This window comes from Halichondria panicea, chromosome 7, assembly GCF_963675165.1.
Source record: "Halichondria panicea chromosome 7, odHalPani1.1, whole genome shotgun sequence".
Lineage (NCBI taxonomy): Eukaryota > Metazoa > Porifera > Demospongiae > Suberitida > Halichondriidae > Halichondria > Halichondria panicea.
Genome location: NC_087383.1, coordinates 3,526,889 through 3,550,150, shown reverse-complemented (window position 1 = coordinate 3,550,150; position 23,262 = coordinate 3,526,889). Strand labels below are relative to the sequence as shown.

The following is a 23,262-nucleotide window of genomic DNA, read 5'->3' as shown; positions in this document are numbered from 1 at the left end:
CCTAAATGACATGATGTTATTACAGTAGGTCTATGACATCACCAAGTGTTGTGTGCATGTGTTTTCCAATGCACCAATGCCTAACATTATGTCATTTCACATTTAGACTAAACGTATTTACCTACTTAACTTTGATGCCAATAAAACAGGAACTAACACCAACCTTATGTACACATAGTTAGATCATTGCTCTAACTATAAAACACTTGCTAAATTAAATTAAATTTACTCTTGTTTATGGGAACATGCAGTATAACAACATAATACGTATACATATACATGAACGCTTAACACGAAGTAAACATAGCCATGACAATTATGTTGAAACAACACTTTTATCATTTAATGGCGTTGAATACCAAAGTACAGAAAACAGCAAAAAGAAACAAAGTAAGTGTGTACACATGTAATATTTTGCTAAGCAATCTAAAGTTCATGTAATTATAACTAGTCTTGACAGTTTAGAAGGTGTGAAATGGGTTAATATGGATACACTACAGTAACAAAAAAGAAAACCTATCAACCTTTTTTAGTCCTATATGTTGCCAACTCAGCCATTCCTGTGACTGATTCAAGAGATGACGCAGGTCTTCTCCTCAGCAGCTGGGTCTCCCTACACGACAAAAAGCAATTGACGAATAACACCGAGTAAGCATCAACGTGACCATCACATACTTAAACTCAGATTTTAAAACTACTACTCAGACTAATGGTTTAACCATTCATGATCACCATTCACACATATCAATAAGAGGTCTCACCTGCTGATGAAACATATGCTCTCCCCCGCCCCTCTGGTCCCTGGCCCCACGGCTGCTGCTGCTGGTGGATGAGCTGTAGCGAGTCGTCATGGTAACACGACCAGAACCAGAACCAGAACCAGAAGCATCCCTTTCGGTAGCATCGTCGGGAAGGCTTGGAAAGGAGCGAGTACTAGAGTCAAGAAATCCGGTGCCACTGTCATGTTCTTGTTGTGGCTTGCATGGGGAGATCTCAATGCTCTGGTTGAACTGGGCAATCGTCTGCAGGCAGATGGACATAGTGTAACCAAAAATACTAACACACAACTGTAAACTGGGATGTATCATGCACTGTACATAAGGGTATACAAGGAGAAGCAAGGTAATAGCTGATAAAAATAAGTCAGAAGAGCATTCTATTTATAACATTACGATCACCTTTTAGAAATGAGAACTACATTGTGTATCCTAAAAGAGCTGACAGCATCCACAAGTTCATTGGTATGCAAAACTAGGCAACAGAAATAAGAATGTCTAGTCCAATACACAGCTAGGGTGTCCGGAAAACGTAAAATGATGTTTACCATGTCTCAGATCAACCCAAGCATAGGACAAACAAACAGATCACTTCCTCTAAACAGTAAATACCATTACAGGCTACAAGCAGAGGAAATCCGACATACATGCACGAATCATTACAAGTGGACTGGACGTTATCATGTCACTATGCACGGAAAATGTAGTGATACATTCACGCATGTCAGGCCTCCTCTGGGCTACAATAATGAGCTATGCTGAGGTCACTGTAATAAAGCTTTCACAACAGTCCTCGATTATTCGGACACTTTGGTTCCAGAGACAGGCCAGATAACTGGCAGATAGTCGAATAGATAAACCATGCCTTGATCTTTATTGATAAAGAGAATTTAGGCGCAAAAGATAAACAGGTCTGTCTCCATGATAACAGCTGCTAATTGCGCATGAGCATTTAAAGGTACATGGCCATTTCCTGATTACTTACCAAGCCGGATAATCGAGGTTCTACGATAATATGATTATGAAAGTGAGCGAGGACCTACATCTGATCCCTTGATGAGCTTGGTGACGGTCTTTTGTCCAGAGCCCCAGGACTGGTTCTTCCAGATAAGGTTGCTGGGAGGGTTGTGCACTGCTCCGTCCGCATCACCACTCCACACCTGAAAACAGAGAGAGGTCAGTACTGTTAAACAACTGAACTACATTGTACATGTCATCTACTACATGTAGTGCAATAAAGATTGCTTGTAATGGTCCATTGACGCACAGAGGCAGCCTTAATGCTCACCAATAACAGTTAGAGTCATGGCTACTGCATTCCTAGTAAACAGAGGTGACAGAAAACTCTCTTAAATAAAGCACACCACACACATAAACTGTAGTGCATTTCCCACATACAAATCCTATAAGTTGTACATGTACATCTACCTATACGTACGTACAGAAATAATCATTATAGCATAAAACATGTACAAAGGACTTTAATCCACTCACGGTAACGGTAGCCCCTCCTTGGAGCTTGGACTTGGCAGAAAAACGGAAAATCATCTCACTTCTTCCCTCCACTTCATGCTGGATCTTGATTCCTTTGATGGGCTCAACCTAGACAGAGAGAGGTGTATCAAGTTACTAATGTGTGAGCATTTACGGAAACAATAGTCGAACTTTGACACCAACGGTAGACACATTTGTGTGGTATCTGTCGCTATCTTGCTTGTTTGGGTTAGGAAACTACGTAGCTGACCACGAACCCACCTCCGCATAGTGTATATGATTATGAACACCTATATGGCCGAACTATCTGAACTGACAGCGCTAGTGTTTGTCCCCAAAGCTAACTGCCAGACATCAATATTATTTGTTATTTTGATACAAACCATCCAAGCACACACGTGTATAATTATACATTAGTTATCACACCGCATTTTTGCACACGCGCCTTACAATCCTCTAAATAGCACGTACAAAAGATATAATAAACAAAAGATAGTAAATGTACACATTACACCTTACAGTTTAAAGACAACTTTGCATATAGTGAAACCACCAAATGAACACGTACAGTTAACGTCCACAAACACACAGAGTAAATAAATCAAGATGCTCAATAATTATGTCCTCAACCCAATATACACGTAGAAATTAACCTCGTCGGACATGTTCTTGATCTCGACGTAGCGTCCCTCTGGGTCCACGTCAGTGATATGGATACGACCGACAGCGCTGGAGCTCACTGAGGACTTTTTGGCCTGGGTGTGGGGGGTCTCCAGACGCATCTTCTTGGGGATGGGGACAGGCTCCCCCCCAGTCTGGGTGCGAGTGCGGGTGCGCTTCTCACGGGGGGTAGGGGTCAGGTTTAGTCTACAGAGAATGAAAGTAAGAGCATGCAAACACACATGTGCATAGCGGTATAAAAATTAATGGAAAAATGCTGATGGTACATGAATTAGGATACATGTCATTGCCTAAAAATTGACTACACATTGTATGAACATACAAGTAATAGATACACAGCACATACATGCACTTGGTACTATCAGGAGCATGTGAGGATGCGCTCCTGGTACTACATAGCACTATCTACCCTATGTAATCACCATAGTTCATATCAGAGGCAGGATTTACTATAAATAGAATCCCAGTACTGTACAAAAGTCAAGTAAAAATAGTAACAGATGAAGGGTGCTGCTTCTGACTGAGTTGCATGCCCTCTTCTCTAAGCCCCTGATGTAATACAGTACTGTACATGTAATGCACCTATCAAAGTGTTGCCCCCCCCCCAGGAGGGGGAAAGGTAATATGGGGGATTTGACCATACCTGAGATCACATTCCCCCTGGTGGGGGAAGGATTCAGTATTCAAATTCCCAAGCAGTTGCACACATCAAAACAGGTTATAAAACTATGCAAAGCCAGGTCAAACCCCCAGAATGGGGCAAAAATTCCAGGTTAAATTCCCCCGTATGTTCCGGGGGGGTAGTGGGGCAACACATTGATAGGTGTATAATCTACTATCAGAAGTGTGCTTTAAATAGAGCCTCACCTGGTCTCCTCCTCCTGCAGTAGTGCCCTGTAGGTGGCAATCTCCTGGTCCAGCTGGACCTTGAGGTCCATGAGTTGCTCGTACTCGCGTATTTTGACCTCGTAGCTCTCTCGAGTGGTACGCAGCTCGTCCATCGTCTGTGACATATCATCGGTGTGCTGGCGACACACACGACCCAGCTCATCGTCCTTGTCACGCAGAGCACACTCTAGCTTTTCAATCTACGGACACAAGGGGCAAAGGTGTACGTGTAAGACAGGATAAACATACTTAGGGAGATTACATGTACATGTACATAATGCAAATACATGATAAAGCTAATCGGTGCACTAAAAGTACTGTACACAGATACAGTAAGTATTATATGTACAGTATTTGGTAATGGTCCTCAATGTTAACTGGTAATGGTAGTCACTGTCATATGTTATATATGCTCCACTAGGTACTGTGATACAGAAATGCACTCACGGCTCTCTGCAGCTTGCCAATTTCGCTGCCCTGATCAGATCGGCCGGAGGTGAGCCTATTGATCTCCATGCTTAGCTTAGAGATGGTGGCAGAGTCACGGGCACACTGATTCTCAAGGGCTGTGATCTGAAGCGGGGCACGTCACACAAGATTAGGGAACTAATCACACAGAAATGTTATAATAACTATAGCATACGTAGATAACTTGAAAGTGAGAGGTGTAGAAGCAACTCAGAATCATTGAAACACAACCAATACAGGGAATTCTAGAGCATCAACAAATACATGTACAACTCTTGCAACGGCGCACATCAAACACATAGGCACATGTAGGCAACACACACTGTACCTTGTCCTTGTAGGCAGAGTCGATCTGGATCTTGTAGTCAGCAATGTCAGCCTCGCTCTTATCCCTCAACTCATCGATGGCTATCTCCAGACGGTGGTCCAACTGGGCCTGGAAGTCTGTGTCGGGCGTGGACACAGACCAGGAGAGCTTGTTACGAAGGCCAGACAGCTCCTGTGGACAATTATAGGGAAATTGATAACACAAATCTACACATGTACATTGTCCTAAGACGAATAAAACTGTATTAGCATCCTCCAATATAGACTAGCAACAGCTTGACTTTTAGGCCAGCCTACAGCTTTTACTATAATTGTTAAATGACACATATTGTATACCGTATTTGCTTGATCAGCGGCCATTCTTGATAAAGGCCACACTCAACAGTGGAAAGTGAAAAAGAACTTTTGAGTTCAACCTGAAGGTGCCTGAATTTGCTGGGGTGTTAGTAGGCCTAATAAACACCTCTCTCTAATTATAGCCTCCTTTGTCCCAGAAAAATGAGCATTTAGTAGCCGCAGCCTCTGATCACGCAAATACGGTACATGTACAAGTCATGCAAGAAAAGTTGCATACATGTAATTTTAGCTTTGGGTTGCCTAGTTAGATAATCCCAAAGGAAATTGCGCCTAAAATATTGCTTATCACTCACCAATCTAGTGATAGCAAACCACCAACACAATGGCTTCTTTATATGAGCATTGTGCAATAAATAGAACCAACCTCTTCATAGAGTTTTTTGTTGAAAAGGAGCTCCTCTCTAAGAGATTGACATTTATTTTGCAGGTCTACTTTGCTCAAAGTTTCAACCTCCAAAGTACCCTGCAATGACTCATAGCCTTCACGCATCTCAGCCAACTCAGCTTGAAGGTTTTTCACCTACAGAAACAGTAGGGGCCATAAATTAGTGACGGTCATTCGGATACACACGATAACAATATACAATCAACTTAGCCAGTATTAATTTTATACAAGCACAAAATGGACATCGTCATTAACTCGGCAACTGAACACGTTGGCACATACATGTACAATATGGCTACCTTGGACATTGCTATTGCTGTTTGGTTTATAAAGCAAACAATTACTGGTTGGAGCTAAATTCACCTCCTTCTGGAGCCTGTTTTTGTCAGCGAGAGCAGACTTGCGCTGGGCATCTAGGGAGGTGTTACTTCGCTCAGAGGCAGTTAACTGGGTCTCAAAACGGTCACGTTCCTCCTTGCAAGTCTTCAGCCTGGTTAGGGTAAAAATGTCATGGATAACTTGCCTTATTGCAGACAGCATAATTTATATGCAAATTAGAGCAATACGATACTCAAGCGTTAAGTGTTCTATTTATACACATTGTGCCCATTGTCAGTCAGCTAGCCATTAGCCATTGTCTAATTCTCTAACTAGGCTGTACACTGTACATGCCAAAGCGAAATGGACATATGCAGGTTTCTTGTACATAAGCAAAGAGCCACGTGGGTAGCTTTCCTGAAAATTATAAATGGTGACCAGACTTGGCACTCAAATTAACACACACATACACCACCCTTGTGAAATTCTAGGAAACCCCAACTAAGGATGCACATCACATTAATTGAACACATGTTGAAATCTACCATACAATAGCAGCAATCATAAAGGGATATGTGCTGGCAATAACGCTACAACTGCACATAACGTGAAGTGAAAATAAGCGACATCAAAGAACTAGATTACAGAATGTGGTACTAGTAACGGGAATGTAACAATATTGGCTCACTCTGCTTCAAGTTCCTCAATGCGAGTTTCGTGCTTGCTAACTTTAATTTGCTGGCGAGCCTTTTCTTTGGCAGTCTCGTCAATAAGATTCCGAGCATCGGCAAGCTCCCCTTCGTAGAGTTCTTTGACAGCCGCTGTCTCGGTTCCTAATTGCTCTTTGGTGCTACAGAGCTCCATTTCTAAGCGGCGGTTCAACTCCTTCATGGATTTTACCTGGTCAATGTATTGGACAAAGCGGTCATTGAGGTGGGCCAACTCTTCCTTCTCTTGGACTCGAGAAGCTCGAGCAGGTGAAACGTTTTCCTGACTCATCTTGATTTCTGTACATAACGAAGATAGGTACAGGTACTAGGTGGCTCAAAGTACAAGGTATGTTGTACAGGTAATCCATGTAGCATGTTTAGTCTAATCTAAATGCGGTATTCACAACAAATTTAAATGGCGGCAAAAATAAATCAATTATATTTAACGGACTTTGCAGCTTTCAGACAATTTAAAGCTATGTACACTTGTATATTTATGAGATCTTACCCTTATAGAGACTCAAGACTCTGTTGGGCTGAATACAAAGGGAGAGATGACTTTTCTTCTTGTACGTTGAAAATGCACACGAGTTTCAAATACTAGCCACACACACGTCATACAGGGGCATTCTTAGTGCGCATGCGCAGCTGAGCCACGCCTTCCCATCATACACACCATAATTATAAACTGATCATAGGGTAACCACTGAAGTAGTTAGTTAGTTAGTTGGAGTACATGTACAAGTTCTTTCAGGGCTTACTGTCATGAAGATTAACCAGGCAGTCATCTGAGCAGAGCAAATTATCAGACAATAAGTAATTAAAAATCAGGAATCCCAGCACAGCTTACTTGCAAGCTTTTGAAGTTTATCATACTCGTCCAGATTCTCGACTAGAAGCTCCATTACCTGGTAATACCTTTAAAGAGTGCATTTCACAATCAAACTTGCACAAACAAGCATCCTTACCTGAACAATGTCTCTCGAGGCCACAATGTTTCAACTGGGTTGCAAGAGAGAGCCATTAGATGTGAGCGCACAGTTTTATCCCATCCTGATTGAAAAAAGTTACTAAAGCACCTAAAAATTGAAAAATGGTTGCATACCAGCAGAAATCCTTTTTTCCGCATGCATCATTTGGCTGATCTGCTCTCTTAACTCAGCTCCTCCCCCACTGCAATCAAAATAAGTATGATTCAAATTTTCACACCCATGCACTGGTAACTGACCTTTCAACTGTACTGGAGCTGCCAGCTAAATGACTAGAAGATGCTTTTGGAACAAATATAGACCTTCTGTGTATTGCAAAACACATAATATTGGCACCACGAGTCGCATTCTGTACCTGGCGTTGGTCATTTTTGAATCATGCATAGTCAATTCAGTATTGAGTTCTTCTTTCATTCTTGCAAGCTCCTCGTTGTGATCCATATTCTCTTGCTTACGAGTTAACTCTTCAGTTATGTTCTGGAAATTATTCACTGCATGCATGCATGTACAGAAGTGACAACAGTTATATAGTGGTTATAATCACGAGGGCCAAAAGTCTTCTGTATAAATAGCTATACTGGTGTCTGCTATACACATTAACTGGCTCACCCATTATTCCAACAAAGAGGTTTCTAAACAAGAATGCTCCTATCCAGACCCACAGAAGGATGTAGGTGCAGGCAAAAGCTGGGTGGATGACCTTGATAAGATCATTATAGATCCTATACCACTGGTCCAGAGTGAAGAGTTGAAACAGCGTTATGGTGGCATCCACCAAGGAACTGTTAACAGGGGATTCAATGTAAATTATACATGTAGATCTATAACTATAATTATTACCTGAAGCTGCGAGGATATCGTAGGTCTGTTCTCTGTGACATCGTGTAGGCTTCAAAAAAGATTACTCCAGCGCTAGCAAAGATGTAGGTTACCACGAAGAGAAGAATTCCAATAAACACCAATGACTATATATAATCATAGAGTCAAAGAATAATTATGACAAAATTGCGGTGTTTATATACCTTAAACGCTTTCAACACTGTCAGTACAATGATCCTGAGGCTACCAAACTGAGCAATCTGTAGAAACACACATGACACACAGAATTAAAATGAAAGCTAAACCTAACTGACCATTTTCAGAGCCCTAATAATCCTGAAGACGGCGAGCTGCTCTGTAACAATGGCAAATTGAGAGGTTCTGTCATTAGTGAGCAACATTATAATTAGAGGAACTGCACTCTGCAAGGAAAGAACAATAATAATTATTTCAGAATAGCCAGGACATCAGTAGAGAAACTCACAACAACTGTCACAACAAAATCAAAAATATTCCATGGGTTCTTCCAGAATCCTCTAAAGTTATCCATCCACTTCAAAACAATTTCAGCGGTGAACACAATCACTGAGAATGAATCAATGAAGTTCAAGAGCATCCTTAAAAGTGCAATCCCAATATCATTCGTCACTGGCAGCTCTAAGAGAAACAGCATCGGGTATTTAATATACACAGGAGATTTAGTTTATATACCTCCTTCAATGCCTATAGAGATGCCGTTTAGAATGATGAGAATTAACAGCATGTTCTGAAACTTTCTGTCTGTGTAAATGGTTGAGGAAAACAATTGCAAAATACGAAAGCTACTCCCTTTATGATACTGTGACTATGGGATACTCTCCACGACCCACAAGGCCCAGACGCCCAGAGGCAGTTTATTTTGATTCTTGACACGGATGAGTCTGCGGTCAACAACGTTGTTGACCTCTTCGATCTTATCACGCTGGTACGTCTTAAATTTTATCGTCTGCTCGGGGTTCTCAAGAAGTACTTTGTCCAAGATACAAGTATCTGCATTTAAGGGTGATTATATAAACAATGTAGCAGTGGGTGTGTGTGATTGAGCTGGTAAAAGTTTTTTGGCCAAACTTTTTATTAGAGGCATGCCGGCATGAATTTGATGCACATTATACGTATGCAAAACTCACCAATGACATTATGTGGTATGCAAAGAGCACTATATGTACTAGAATTACTATTATGCCCCTCTCGGTGTTATTTTACACTGTCTTTAATTTTTAAATGCGCCTCACTAGTTATGTCAGCAGAGGTGTATACAGGGACTTTCTTTATTCCCTGCTCACTGAGGCTCTCAATAATTTGGAAGTTTTCTATGAGCTTGGACCTAAACACTTCAGCTCGATGCGAGAGTGTGTGCGATTTCACATCCATTGCTTAGCACTAGCAGAATCAAGACTGCTGCAGGAGGAAAATGTAGCTAGCTATAGATTTCAACGGTTATTAGAATGTATAAATTGCTTTATATACTTACAAGTGCCACACTGCAGAGGGCAGACTCAATTACTGAACAGTTTACTTGTCATCAGCCGGCCCAAGGTTCTTCAGTCTACAGCTGTAAAAATCATGATTTTGAACCAGATAATAATTTCTATGGTGATATGCACACTCGAAAACAAGACGCAGGTATTGACCAACTTCCGGTTAGGCTTAGCCTCGATTCCAGGCCGGCCTGGAATCGAGGCTAGTTTTTCACTAACATTTCAATGGCTCTCTCTCTAGCTAGCTCTAGCTCTGTTTCCAATTCCACAGCATACACGCTGTGAATCCAAATTTCGGCATAAAAGCAACTCAAAATGTGTATTTAAAGTAGCTAGAGCCTAGAGGTCATCTTTAAATCTAGCCATTACACCGTCGATCCATCCCATCGGGGTGAACTCGAAATTATACTGACAAGATATATATGCCCCAGCAAGCGAGACTACAAGATATCCACTATTTACCTTTGTCACCTTGTTTATGAGTTAATTTTAGACTTTGTACTTTTGGCATCCTTAGCAACAATCACTTCCCACTCTTTGAGTTTCCCTGTGATTAGCCTGATGCAAAATGTTCATCATGATAATTATCATGTCATTGTGTATGTGCATAGCACGCATAGCCATGTTATGTACTATGTAGCTTTGACACATGCACCCACCGATCGAGGCATCAGCACCTGCATGCAGTGCTTCATATTATACAGCTTTCCCTAACACTAATTATGCCTCGGTGCGCATGCGCAAGCGAGGTATACGGTAGTGTGTCTGTGTGTCTGTGTGTCTCTGTACTGTGTGTGTGTAGACCGCTACAGCTGCTCAAGGATGAATCAAGTGCAAGTAAGAGTTTCTATAGGCTTCTAGTCATGTTTACTTGGATTTTAATTCGTGGATTTGCAAAATAATGCTTCGTTCTCGAGTTATGCCCAGTTTTGCTTACTTGGAATGCTATTGCAGCCTTTTCAGAAGAGTCCGTAGCAAAACTTGTTCACCGAGTGTTACTACTCTACTTAGTAGTTAGCTCTGCACTAGAACGCTAGCTATTGGTAGCTGCAAGAGTGAGCAGAGAGCTGCAAGGCTCTGCTGACTTGCAGCCATTAATTTTAGACTTGAACTTTTGGCATCAATCGTTTTTAACAACAATCATGGTCGATCATTACCCACTATTCGGTTGATTGCATGCAGCAAAATTTATCATGATAATTATAATCAATCATTGTATAAAAGCTAGCTATTAGTAGTTTTATGTTATATGTAGCTTTGGCACCTCCACCGAGGCATCAGCACCTGCGGTGCTTTCATTTTATATAGGACTCGAACTTTTTTTATTTTATTATGTTTTGGGAAAAAAATTTGGCACCCATGCATGCATGCATATAATATATGTAGCATGCACGTGTTGCCTGAAAATACGCTGCATTTCATTGAAAATTAGGCGTGATTGGGGGGGGGGGGTGGGGGGAGGAATGTTGTATTACAGTGCATGAAGAATTAAATATGTTATACGGCATAATAGAATAATTATACAACTAATCTAATACTGAAGTAGTTAAGTTAGTTGGAGCACCAGTTTTATTCAGGGATCACTGTCATGAAGATTAATCAGGCAATCATCTGAGCAAACAAATTAGAGATAAGCAATCAAAAATCATGAATCCCAGCCGAGCTTACTTGCAAGCTTTTGAAGCTTTTCATACTCGTCCAGATTCTCCACTAGAAGCTCCAATACTTGGTAGTACCTTTAAAGAGTGCAATTCACAATCAAAGTCGTACACACAAACACCCTTACTTGAACAATGTGTCTCGGGGCCACAAGGTTTCACCTGGGCTGCTAGACAGACCCATAAGATGTGATTGCACAATTTTATCCCATCCTGATAGAAAGAGTTACGAAGTACCTAGAAATGAAATGGTTGCATACCAGAAGAAATCCTTTTTTCCGCTTGCATCATTTGGCTGATCTGCTGTCTCAACTCAGCTCCTCCCCCACTGCAATCAATGTAGTTATAACTGGCACAACGAGTATGGTAACTGACCTTCCAATTGTACTGCAGCCAGCTGAATGACCAGAAGCTGAATGACCAGAAGATGCCGGAACAAATATTGACTTTCTGCAAAATACATAATATTAATTGCCACAATTGGTTGCATTCTGTACCTGGCGTTGGTCATTTTGGCCTCATGCATAGTCAATTCATTATGGAGATCTTCTCTCAACTTCGCAAGCTCATCATTCTGGTCCATATTCTCTTGCTTACGAGCTAACTCTTCAGTTATGGTCTGGAAATTATTCACTGTATGCGTGCAATGTATAATTATATAGATCAAGAACAGCCTTATAATTATAATTATATAGCCTGGTTAGAATCACGAGGGCCATGTTTCATACGTTTTACCAGTGCAGCACCTGACAATTTTGAATTTGATGATTCAGATTGCTATAAAAATAGATCTCTGCCAGCAAGTTTCAACAACATTGTGACCCGGCGTGCTATAGATACACATTAACTGACTAACCCATTATTCCAACAAAGAGGTTTCTAAACAAGAATGCTCCTATCCAGACCCACAGAAGGATGTAAGTGCAGGCAAATACTGGGTGGATGACCTTGATGAGATCATTGTAGATCACATACCACTGGTCCAGAGTAAAAATTTGAAACAGCGTTATGGTGGCATCCACCAAGGAACTGTTAATTGTAGATCAAAATAATGGTCATTACACGTATTAATTATTCTATGATTTTTATCGGCAAAATTACCTGAAGCTGCGAGAATATTGTAGGTCTGCTCTCTGTGACATCGTGTAGGCTTCGAATAAGATGACTCCAGCGCTAGCAAAGATGTAGGTTACCACGAAGAGAAGAATCCCAATAAACAGCAATGACTATAATTATATAAGAGTCAAAGAAAATTATGAGGCAGACACAATCGTGGTTTGTACCTTAAACGCTTGCAACACTGTCAGTACAATTATCCTGAGGCTACCAAACTGAGCAATCTGTAGAAACACACATGACATACAGAGTATTGCTAACCTCACTGACCATTTTCAGAGCCCTAATAATTCTGAAGACGGCCAACTGCTTTGTAATGACGGTAAATTGAGAGGTTCTGGCATTAGTTAGCAACATTATAATTAGAGGAACTGCACTCTGCAAGGAAAGAACAATATTATTTCAGAATGACCAGGACAGATATTTTAGAGAACTCACAACAACTGTCACAACAAAATCAAAGATGTTCCATGGGTTCTTCCAGAATCTTCTGAAGTTATCAATCCACTTGAGGACAATTTCTGTGATGAAAACAATCACTGAGAATGAATCAATGAAGTCCAAGAGCGTCTTTAGAATGCCAATCCCAAAATCATTCGTCACTGGCAGCTCTAAAAGAAACAGCATTGGGTAATATTAATGTACACAGAAGATATAGTTTATATACCTCCTTCAACGCCTATGGAGATGCCGTTTACGATGATGAGAATCAACAGCATGTTTTGAAACACTCTGCCTTGTAAACGGTTGAGGAAAATAATTGCAAAATATGAAAGCTACCGTATTACTAGAATACATAGCTGGTGAAAAATCTTTGCGAATGAGCCAAATCAGCAAACCCTTTGCGATATATAACTATTGTGTTCTGGCAAGGATCATGTGTATTTATTCTAGTAATAATTTAGGTGTTGTGGTTTTATTTTTGCGAATTGATCAACCCTCGCAAAAAAAGTTCGCATATGTTTGATGCTCGCAAAACATTCTAGTAATACGATATATATATAATTATACTCCCTCTAGCTTTTATAACTATACTAAGACTATGGGATACTCTCCACAACCCAAGACGCCCAGACGCCCAAAGGTATATTATTTTGATTCTTGACCCGGATGAGTCTGCGGTCAACATTGCTGTCTATCTCTTTGATCTTATCACGCTGGTATATCTTCAATTTGATCATCTGCTCGGGGTTCTCAAGCAGTACTTTGTCCAAGACACCAGTCTCTGCATTTAGGGATGATTATATCAACAACGGTAATGTGAGTGTGAGTGAGCTAGTAAAAGTTTGATGAATGCATGGCCAAGCTTTTATGAGAGGCATGCTGGGTCATGCAGCGAGATCTGACACCAGCACTATATCTTTTATGTATAGGATTAATATCCATCTTGGTGTCATGCTTTAATACAATGAATTATATGGATCTACTCGTCAAATGACAGTCAATCACGGTTTTATATACGTGTCTCACTAGTTATGTCAGCAGAGGTGTATATAGGGACTTTCTTGCTTCCCTGCTCGCTGAGGCTCTCAAGGATTTGGAAATCTTCTATGAGCTTGGACCTAAACACTTCAGTTCGATGCGAGAGTGTATGCGATTTCACCTCCATTGCTTATAAAACAGAATCGAAGCTGGAGGAAAGTAGATTTTATAATGTCTATACTTACATGTGACACATGCACACTGCAGACTGCAGACTTACTCAGTCATGAGCCAAATTTCAAAGATTCTAGCAAGGCAGCTGTAGCATGCAGCAGATAATAATTTCTATGGTGACATGCACTCGAAAACAAGACGCAGGTGATGACATGCACACTCGAAAACAAGACTAGTACGTCTACAGTCTACACTCGAAAACAAGACGCATGCATGACCTCTTATATAACACATGAGATCCATCCTAAATTACAGTATATAAAATGTATCTATGATCGATCCATCATTGCATTGTCCATGGCAAGTGTACGTGTGTTGCTCATCAAGAAGAGGTCTTACAATTCTCTCAGAAAATCTCTTCAGGTCATCCTAGTAAGTTGCATGAGTTTAGAACAACTTGCTCAACTGAATAATTCTATCCCTATACCCTCCCCAGAGACCATGGATAAGCTTATCCTTATCCACAACCAGTGTGAGGGGAGAATTGTTCAAGTCAGTTCCAGAGCAAACTGTACCTGTAGAGGGAAAAATCCAAGGTAGAGAAGTAAAGTCGTTCAGAGCCAAGCGCTATATAGTTCATCAACCAATAGATGGGCCAGATTGTATAGTCTATCGTCAGGGTGCTGTTTTGGTTTCCGTACAATATAAGATTTTACCATCTAAGTAAACTGCCATTTTTTTACATCTTAGATTGTGAACTTTTAGACAGTACGTGTTAACCTTGATCCATGCACTTACACGTGGTATAGTCTACTTTCTCGCTGTTGGGCATGACAGAATTGTGGCTATATATATATATATAGATCTTATTAATTTGCTAGCTATAGAGTCTGGTATATCAATTTAAATTTGCCTTGTTTTTGATAATTTCCTGATGTTTCATTTGGATATAGGATCCCTTCCTGACTGGCTGAGTGGCAAGCTGATCAGAAATGGACCAGGGCTATATGAGATTGGAGACACTAAACTGAACCATTGGTTCGATGGAATGGCTCTATTGCACAGCTTCACAATAAAGTCAGGCAAGTGGATATAAAGTTGCACTTCATTATAATTATTATTTTCTGTCTCCTGACTTGCATTTACATAAGTATGCTTGACCCTAATTGCAAGTGACTGCTATTGAAGTGTTTACCTGGTCGTACAGGAAAAGTGTTTTATGCAAGCAAGTTCCTGCGCAGTGACGCCTACACTAAGAACATGGCTACTAACAGACTTGTGGTATCGGAGTTTGGAACAGGAGCTGTCCCAGACCCATGTATGACTCTGTTTGAAAGGTATATACATATAATAATAATAAAATAATACTGCAGGTCCACTCAGCGGTGAGAATTAGTCTGCTAGCTACAGTGTAGTAAACCAAATTCTACTCTCAATATTAAACATTACTGTGCATGTAGTTGAGCCCCACCCCCCACCCATCATAATTAACTTGTGCTTTAAATACTAATGCTAAGTGAAAATTCTCTAAAATTAATAATTATATAGGGTGCAGTCTTATTTCACATCGCTAACTGACCCCTCAACGAAAATAACTGATAACTGCCTCGTCAATGTTTGGCCGGCTGGAGACAAGTACATTGCTTCCACAGAATCTGATTTTGTTCACGTCTTCTCCCCAGAAACACTCGATGCACAACAAAAGGTTTCAACATAAAATTATAAGTTTAAGTGCATGTACTATTGTGTCAAGTTTATTCATTGTTGATATGTACTACGCCTATATAGTGTCCGTCCTGACTTTTATTCCCCAGATTCAGCTCTCTAAGCATGTAGCTGTTAATTCGGCCACTGCTCATCCACACATTGATGATGATGGAACATTGTACAACCTCGGCAGCTCTGCAAATGGGTACACCATCATCAAGATATCTCCTACTGGAAAAGGTGATGTATGTATGGAGCAGATTACAGAATGAGCGTGTACATGGGTTCGCGGATCGTATCTTGTGTGCTTTCCTAATCGTCGCATTGCCTTATAAAGATTAATCCTCTCCCCGCTTTAGCTGGCATGGCTACCGATACATCACTGTGTACACTGCATGTGTTTGAATATAAAAAATATAAATGCGCACGCTGCAGGTACCAGCACATGCTTAGAGTCGATCAGAATCATCGACAGAAAAGTGACCTGCTATGAGATCTTCGTAAGTACAACCTCAGGGAGGTTCTAGGGCAGCTATACAGTGATGCATGGCCTTGTTGAGTAAGAATACAATGACTGGGATCATAGCTAGGTAGTAAGCTATGTCAAGCTAAAAAGAAAGAGCCTGACAATCCTGAGGAAGAAGCATTTGAGCATGGACCAAGTTTCTGGACCTGGTAAGTAACTGGAGTAGCGGTTAGGTTTGTTAAGGCTAGTTAGACAACCACTGAACTTATAAAAGTGCATATGCTGCAGCAATTTAATTGGACACATGTTACGCACGCGCATGGTCAAGGCTGTGATTGTGGCAACATTACGCAAAGAGAAAGCAGAAGAGGCTGTATTTATTTTTTGTCAAATGGAGGAGACTCCGACCCATAATTTTTAAAGTAAATTAAAACCTTCACTTTGGTTCAAACTTTCTTTTTGACTGGATAATCAACAATGGTCGCCATGCAGAACACTATAATTGTAGAGCTTATGTTAAATTAACCTCGATTCCAGGCCGCACTGAAGATGGGCCTGGTATTGACTGTTTATACGCATGCGCCACATAATCCCCAGAAACTGGGGACTCCGGATAAAATCGTATATGCTCAGTAAAACAATAACGTCACAACGAACGGAAGTGGGATTAAAGGTTGATTGTGAAGGTTTCTATAGCCATAGCATTTTATAGCTACTCTTAGCAGACTCATAGCCTGCAACAGTGTGGATGACAATCGTCTGAACGGAGTGAAAGGTGACACTATAGCCTATATGGACAAGCCACGCCCATCTAGTAATAACTTTGGCTACATGTAGACTCTCTTTCAGAAAGAAAATTGCTGCTGCAATAAACCTACACAGCTCTGTCTCTAGCTAGCTAGCTATAATATTATAGCTCTGTGTATATGACTTTAGAATTTGTATTCTTTGTCCATATATTTATTCCGGCAGGATATTTTTCTGGCAGGAAACTTTACTGGAAAATATCCAATAATTTTGCGCATGCGCAAGCAGTCAGTAGCAGCTAGGCCTCTTTTCTGAGGCCTTGTGAAGGAGGCTAATGTTAAATTTTTTAGCAATCAGTATCTTGTGCATATCTATGTCTCCTTGTTGAAAATGTAGCAATTTAAGGATCACTTTTAATACATGTAGTTAAATGATGGAGAAAATAATGGAATGTATACTTACTTGATTTAAGGCGACACTAAAAAAATAATTACGTTTTGCAAAGACATGTACACAAAACAAAAGCAAAATGTCTAAATGTTGCGTATTTAGAGGGTCGCCTTAAATCAAATAAGAAGAACTATACTATATAGATAATAGTAATCTAATGTTAAACATTTTTTTGCTCTACTTAGCTTGACCTTTTTTGTAGATTCACATGTGATGGACAAGGCTAGTGTGTTGTGCGATGTACCACCAAAGAACAAGCTTAAGCCAGGCTATAGTCACAGGTTATCAAACAAACACACACTCATTAATTTGTTTCTGTATACATGTATATCTTTGTTCTCACAGCTTTGGTGCAACTGAGAATTACTTTGTACTACTAGAGCAGCCTTTTTGCTTCAATTTACCGAAAGTTATGAAGGATACTCTCCTTAACAAGCCAACTATACCTGACAAAATGTTTGAATGGCAGGAAAATGAGTTGGTATGCATGAGTGAACTTTGATTCATAATAATTATTGTTCATACCCACAGATCAGATTCTTTATTGTGGAGAAGAGCAGTGGTAACATTCTTCCGCGGAAGTTTTTTGCTCCTACTGGTATGGTCTTACACCACATCAATGCTTATGAGGACAAAGGTAAATATGTAAGTCTTGCTCGTGTCACGATGTACATAATTGACTGCATGCATGATAGAGATATATACACATGTACGTTGTAAAAAGTGAGTAAATTGCCATCGGCTATATATAGGGAGGGGAATGCCTGATCAATGCTCTCCCTGTCATTCATATTATAGGTCACATAGTTCTGGATGTTTGTGGTTATGACAACGGTAGGGTATACAGTACCCTAACTCTCGAAGCCATGAACAGTGGGATAGTGGAAGGTGACATTTTTGCAAATCCAAGACGCTATGTGCTCCCTATTGATCAAACTCTACATGTAAGACATCTATATTGCTTTACTTTTGAACTAGGTGTTTGGTAATCCATCCCATCCGTATTATAGACTGGAAGTGATACGTTGTACTTATATTGTCCACTACATCAGAATTCATAAAAGTAAACCTCCGAGGACGAGGGTGAAGCCCCTAGGCCAAGAACGGTTTACGTTGCTATAAATTCGAATGTAGTGGACAATAAGTGTTATATACCCACTGGAATGAAAACTGCGTGCTACACCTAAGCTACCTCACCTTGGATACATCTAGCTAACAGTCTCAAAAACTATTGAAAACGAGCAAAAACCTTGTCCGTACAGCTTGTAGCCAGTGCTAAGCTTCTAGCTCTACGCACTAACTTGTCTATGTCCAAGCGGTGAGCCCCACCCTTTCTCCAGCCTTCCTGGGTGTTTAGTGAGCCCCACTCATCTGTCCTGCCCTTGTCAACAAGCGTTAAGCTTCTTTTTAGCTGTGTAGATCTAGTATAAAATCAATGCACCCTGGCTCAAGGCAAAGGAGTTTATGCCCACCCAGTTGCTATGATACAGAGCTGACCCTAAGTGGGGTATATTCTACAAGCTGTACGGACAGGCTTTTTGCTCGTTTTTGCTCGTTTTTATCGAATTTATGTAAACCGTCCTTGGCCTCAGGGCTTCGCCCTTGTCCTCGGAGGTTTACTGCCATAAATTCTGATGTAGTGGGCAATAAGTATAACATAAATGTAGTGACTGTAATACTAATTTTCATAAGCTGCTAGCTACATGTATATAAGAACTATGCATGGCGTGTAATCAGTCAAGCTGCACCTTTTATATTTATAGGATGCCACTAAAGTGAACTTGGTAACTCTGGATTACACTGAAGCCACTGCCCAGCTTCAAGAAGATGGCAGTATCTTGTGTCAGCCCGAATCCATCTCGGAGAAATGTAAATATAATTGTTGCTTACACTGTTGTTGCATGTTCATTTGTGTATATACAGCATTTGAGCTGCCACGTATCCACTATGAGAAATTCAATGGAAGGCCTTACCAATTTGTGTATGGACTGAACCAAACATTTGAGGTTAGTGTATACGATGTGGATCGGTTAATCATTACAAAATTACAAAATTACTGGGTATTGATATTGTATATAATTATATGCTACATAATTATAACTTCTTGGCTCCAATAATAATAACTATAGTATACGTGGAACCTCCCATAACCGACCCCTCCTACTAGAGGACATGCAACCTTTATATAAAGGTCACTAGCTATGGCATAGAGTATATACACAGAAACGACCTCCCACAAGCAGACCTTAATTCTTGATTCCAGACAGAGGACAAGCCTCGTGCTCCCAACTGACTAACTCTTGTGCAAACCACTTGAACTGCCTCTTATATATATAACGGACAAACAGGAAACCACACTAACATTTTTTATGTCCAATATGGTAGAGGTCATTTGTAGTTTTAATATATACTGCCATTACTGGCATACCGGCTGCAAGAATGCTTTATATCTTTGATTTCAGCAAGTTTCTTAGCTTCTTGAACCTAAAATTAGGGTCCATCAGACAATACATATACCGTATATCTTCTAATTTATCCGACACTTCTAATTACCCCGGACACTCTTTTGGGAAATTTTCGTTGTTCTAATACAACGGACACTCCAGTGCTTTAATATTACTAAATATCCGGACAATAGTTGAGTTACATTCACAGACGGCAAGTAAGACTTAGAGTGCTGCAGTTAGATAGCTTTGAGTAGCTAGTTTTAGATAGCTATAGTGCAACTATTCAGTCGCACACTGTTCTATTAAACTTAGCTAGCTCTATAAAAAAATTTGTTCCAATTATACCCGGACAATTTCCTTTTTTTGCTGTCCTATAAATTAGAAGATATACGGTACTATCTATAATTCCTTGATTTGGCTATAAATAGTAACCTCCCACCGGGGGACAACCTCCAAAAAGAGGACAAAAGCTCTGCTCCCGCAAAGTGTCCTTTATTCGGAGACTCCACTGTACATGCATATCGTATACGTCTTGCTACATGTAGTCCTATATTGAGGTGTTTGTTAGCTAATGCATGTGATTGCTATAGAATTTGCTTGTCACAATTGTGTAATTTGATTGGTCACCGAGAGGTCAATTTTTATGTCTCGAGGAATACGGTAAAGCTGACTGTATATATATAATTATATATATATATATGTGCATGTGCATGTGCATGATTGTGTAATTGTATTCCCAACAATGCGACGAAAACTAACAACTTAACTATAGCCTTCTGTAATTTATATGGCTTTTAGCCACGTTAGCGTAGATACCTATACATGTATATTCTATATAATTATATAAATATCAATGTCTGTGATTGCATGCATGTGCTCGTCGTACTTATTGTAGGATCTCATCAAGACGGACGTAAAGACCAAGAAGTGCCTAACATGGTCGGAGGATGGCTGCAGTGTGTCTGAACCTGTCTTTGTTGGCAAGCCAGAGAGCTCTGGGGAAGATGACGGTAAGCTTGTAAAGTTGTCTGCCAGAAGCAGCAGCCATTATGAACTCTGCATGACCTCTTCTCAGTTCCACCCCTTTTTTGACTAAATAACTATCATCATAATTATAAATCTATTCTTCTAGCTATCCTTGAACTTCTTTTAATTAACCTCCTCTTCCAGGACCAAAGCAAACATGAATTAAGCACTCGGGTGCATGTCCGGGGGATTTGTCAATAATAATTGGACCTAATGCATGCTGTGTTAATTATGTATATATAGGAGTAATCCTGTCTGCTGTTCTCCGTGTGGATGAGAGTCAGCCACCGTTCCTGCTGGTGCTGGATGCCAGGACAATGACAGAGATGGCTAGAGTAGAGTTTCCAGGCATTCAGTGGCACAAAGATGTCCACGGCATATTCGTACCTACTTCAGCCCTGGAGTGAACCTCTAGCATTGAACAAAGCTGTACTTTTTATAATTGTAGGGTACGTGTCTACATGGTGTTTGAAATTAATTTTGTGCCTCTATAGGTCCTCTGCTCTAGGGCTCTGGATCTAGGGGATATAATTACCCTTACAAAGGTTGAGCCGTTGAAGGAGCTAGGGCGTGGCCAGACGGGCTGTGTAGATCATGATAAACAAAGGAGTACAAAATTTAGGGTCACTGTGATATAGTATATGAGACTACAATATAACAAGCACCACAAAATATTTGCTAGTGAAAAGTTGTTAGGATTGCATGGCCAGGGGGAACACTAAAAAGCGTACAAACAAGAAATCCGACTAGACCGCCCTCTAAAAGTTAGGCGGCCTAATCACGAATCTATGTTATAGAGGGTGACTGATCATGAGACAATGCTTCTGCACGGTTTCTGTCGCTGAATCTGTTGACAACTAAAGTCTCTTTGCGCCATTTGAGTTCGACCCCGGAAGTTATGTGGTCAATTATTAGTTAGGCGTGGCCCGACCGTCTCCCTGACGGGAGGTCGCAAGCCTATCTGGGATTTGTTCTGCAGCATTATGTAACACCGCCATGAATATTCTTCTTCTCAAGTGGGTGTTAACCGACATGATGACGATAAACCACAGCATACCGTATAGCTGGTAATTTTCGCAGGGCAAAATATTCGTGGTTTTCGTGGTTGGAGGTCTGACCACGAATATTTTACCCACGAATGAAGCGACCTTGCCTACCTTTACCTACAATCCAAGCTCCAACCACGAAATGTCTCAATATTGCTGAACCACGAATATTTTGTCCCCCGAAAATTACCTGCTATACGGTACTGCATGTGGTTTCCTATTGTCATGCACAAACCGCAAAGGATTACAAAATCCATTGATAGTGCTAGACTGGTGGCGACAGGCAAACTGCCTATCAGTCACTCGTCTCAGCGGAAGTGTAATAGATCGTATGACACTACTAAACATGAATATCGTTATAGATAATGTGGTTAAATTTTGCTATGAGATTCAGCTACTATGGAATGCACTGAATATCCTGAAGTGTAAGTGCGGTTACAATTACAGGGCTAATATGACGTTGAGCAATCTGATAGGCTGCAATGCTCGTTGCAGCTGAGACGAGTGACTGATCATAGATACTGTACACTCCGTGGATGTGAAACACTTCCGCCCACTACCAAAAGTCCTGAAACACTCATTGCAACGGATGACACGGACGGAGTATCCGGAATTCCGTATAGTATACGGAATCTACTGCATGGATACAATAATAACAGTAACTATGTGTGAGTGATCGGATAACTGAAGCTCCCAGTCCAAGTTCTTCCAGTGCTAACTGATTCTCTGCGCAGGGAGAGCCAAGAGAGATGTTCATGAATGAAAGTGGAAATGCAGAAATCATATTGGAACCTGACAAATCTAGATCTAGCTACATGTACACTGCTGACTTAATTTTTGTGATGACATTGTATATAGCACAGCATGTATGCACACAGAATATTATATAGGCAGGCATCCATGCACGGAGATAGACTTAGTAATAGACAACTAAATGGACAACTAAAACTGATTTAAAGTTGAAGGAGGATTCTTCTTCGTCTTATCGCTACTTGTGCTCGTACACTTGTTTGTTAGTCTTGCATCAGGGAATAATTATGCTCCTTTCCGCTTCCTTTGGTGATAGAGCATTACCTAAATTAAAAAAGTATGTTAGAATGCACATAATAATTTACTCCGGCCGCTGTACGATCATGTATGCATTATCATCATACAGTACATTTGTATGAGTAAACATATTCACCACAAAAAGACACGCTTTCCTGAAATAACAAAACATTTACTGAGGGTCAAAATAGATTCTCCTGGTATAAGGACATCTATATTATTGAATG

General features: G+C 40.5%; 4 protein-coding genes across 6 annotated transcripts; 1 reads left to right on the top strand and 3 right to left on the bottom strand.

Moving 5' to 3' along the window:
* Positions 1–316: 316 nt before the first annotated feature.
* On the bottom strand, positions 317–7,056 carry LOC135338739 (lamin-B2-like). The gene is made up of 12 exons (XM_064534818.1): positions 6,913–7,056; positions 6,383–6,701; positions 5,740–5,866; positions 5,356–5,511; positions 4,636–4,806; positions 4,287–4,412; positions 3,819–4,039; positions 2,924–3,137; positions 2,271–2,378; positions 1,820–1,936; positions 762–1,022; positions 317–613 (listed from the first exon to the last, which is right to left on the bottom strand). Exons 2-12 carry the CDS (start codon positions 6,691–6,693, stop codon positions 572–574), a joined length of 1,854 nt encoding a protein of 617 aa, XP_064390888.1. The 5' UTR covers positions 6,694–6,701; positions 6,913–7,056; the 3' UTR covers positions 317–571.
* On the bottom strand, positions 7,031–10,289 carry LOC135338740 (cation channel sperm-associated protein 2-like). Of its 2 annotated transcripts, XM_064534819.1 has the most exons (16): positions 10,192–10,289; positions 9,723–9,803; positions 9,484–9,649; positions 9,068–9,241; positions 8,924–8,992; positions 8,697–8,869; positions 8,527–8,634; positions 8,416–8,472; positions 8,234–8,358; positions 8,003–8,175; positions 7,749–7,884; positions 7,633–7,698; positions 7,510–7,577; positions 7,373–7,457; positions 7,255–7,322; positions 7,031–7,192 (listed from the first exon to the last, which is right to left on the bottom strand). In XM_064534819.1, the coding sequence occupies exons 3-16, from the start codon at positions 9,620–9,622 to the stop codon at positions 7,155–7,157; spliced, it is 1,479 nt and encodes a 492-aa protein (XP_064390889.1). In that variant the 5' UTR covers positions 9,623–9,649; positions 9,723–9,803; positions 10,192–10,289; the 3' UTR covers positions 7,031–7,154. The 2 variants fall into 2 exon arrangements, with proteins under 2 accessions (XP_064390889.1, XP_064390890.1); XM_064534820.1 differs by lacking the exon at positions 10,192–10,289 and having other exon boundaries at positions 9,484–9,672; positions 9,723–9,816.
* Positions 10,290–11,185: 896 nt separating this feature from the next.
* LOC135338738 (cation channel sperm-associated protein 2-like) lies at positions 11,186–14,287 on the bottom strand. Its single transcript, XM_064534817.1, has 15 exons — positions 14,206–14,287; positions 13,974–14,134; positions 13,555–13,728; positions 13,171–13,239; positions 12,942–13,114; positions 12,774–12,881; positions 12,671–12,727; positions 12,489–12,613; positions 12,244–12,416; positions 11,885–12,020; positions 11,763–11,837; positions 11,648–11,715; positions 11,516–11,600; positions 11,398–11,465; positions 11,186–11,340 (listed from the first exon to the last, which is right to left on the bottom strand). Exons 2-15 carry the CDS (start codon positions 14,110–14,112, stop codon positions 11,303–11,305), a joined length of 1,488 nt encoding a protein of 495 aa, XP_064390887.1. The 5' UTR covers positions 14,113–14,134; positions 14,206–14,287; the 3' UTR covers positions 11,186–11,302.
* Positions 14,288–14,364: 77 nt separating this feature from the next.
* Positions 14,365–21,492, top strand: LOC135338735 (beta,beta-carotene 15,15'-dioxygenase-like). Of its 2 annotated transcripts, XM_064534812.1 has the most exons (15): positions 14,365–14,531; positions 14,596–14,695; positions 15,053–15,181; positions 15,307–15,436; positions 15,648–15,804; positions 15,914–16,046; positions 17,672–17,750; positions 17,815–17,950; positions 18,001–18,106; positions 18,268–18,413; positions 19,233–19,338; positions 19,393–19,475; positions 20,812–20,926; positions 21,186–21,386; positions 21,437–21,492. In XM_064534812.1, the coding sequence occupies exons 1-14, from the start codon at positions 14,373–14,375 to the stop codon at positions 21,347–21,349; spliced, it is 1,743 nt and encodes a 580-aa protein (XP_064390882.1). In that variant the 5' UTR covers positions 14,365–14,372; the 3' UTR covers positions 21,350–21,386; positions 21,437–21,492. The 2 variants fall into 2 exon arrangements, with proteins under 2 accessions (XP_064390882.1, XP_064390881.1); XM_064534811.1 differs by having other exon boundaries at positions 21,186–21,492.
* The last annotated feature ends 1,770 nt before the right edge of the window (positions 21,493–23,262 follow it).

What these genes read in the sequence shown, in the direction of transcription:
- LOC135338739 (XM_064534818.1), bottom strand. Translation starts at nt 6,693, where the DNA reads ATGAGTCAGGAAAACGTTTCACCTGCTCGAGCTTCTCGAGTCCAAGAG. An exon ending in AAGGAGGGGCTACCGTTACC is followed by an intron (nt 1,937 to 2,270) that starts GTGAGTGGATTA and finishes CTCTGTTTTCAG; the next exon opens with GTGTGGAGTGGTGATGCGGA. An exon ending in AGCATATGTTTCATCAGCAG is followed by an intron (nt 614 to 761) that starts GTGAGACCTCTT and finishes TTTGTCGTGTAG; the next exon opens with GGAGACCCAGCTGCTGAGGA.
- LOC135338740 (XM_064534819.1), bottom strand. Translation starts at nt 9,622, where the DNA reads ATGGATGTGAAATCGCACACACTCTCGCATCGAGCTGAAGTGTTTAGG. An exon ending in CTCTATAGGCATTGAAGGAG is followed by an intron (nt 8,870 to 8,923) that starts GTATATAAACTA and finishes TGTTTCTCTTAG; the next exon opens with AGCTGCCAGTGACGAATGAT. An exon ending in CCTCGAGAGACATTGTTCAG is followed by an intron (nt 7,323 to 7,372) that starts GTAAGGATGCTT and finishes CACTCTTTAAAG; the next exon opens with GTATTACCAGGTAATGGAGC.
- LOC135338738 (XM_064534817.1), bottom strand. Translation starts at nt 14,112, where the DNA reads ATGGAGGTGAAATCGCATACACTCTCGCATCGAACTGAAGTGTTTAGG. An exon ending in CACCTCTGCTGACATAACTA is followed by an intron (nt 13,729 to 13,973) that starts GTGAGACACGTA and finishes CCCTAAATGCAG; the next exon opens with AGACTGGTGTCTTGGACAAA. An exon ending in CTCCATAGGCGTTGAAGGAG is followed by an intron (nt 13,115 to 13,170) that starts GTATATAAACTA and finishes TGTTTCTTTTAG; the next exon opens with AGCTGCCAGTGACGAATGAT.
- LOC135338735 (XM_064534812.1), top strand. Translation starts at nt 14,373, where the DNA reads ATGACCTCTTATATAACACATGAGATCCATCCTAAATTACAGTATATA. An exon ending in CACTCGATGCACAACAAAAG is followed by an intron (nt 15,805 to 15,913) that starts GTTTCAACATAA and finishes TTTATTCCCCAG; the next exon opens with ATTCAGCTCTCTAAGCATGT. An exon ending in GACTGAACCAAACATTTGAG is followed by an intron (nt 19,476 to 20,811) that starts GTTAGTGTATAC and finishes TACTTATTGTAG; the next exon opens with GATCTCATCAAGACGGACGT.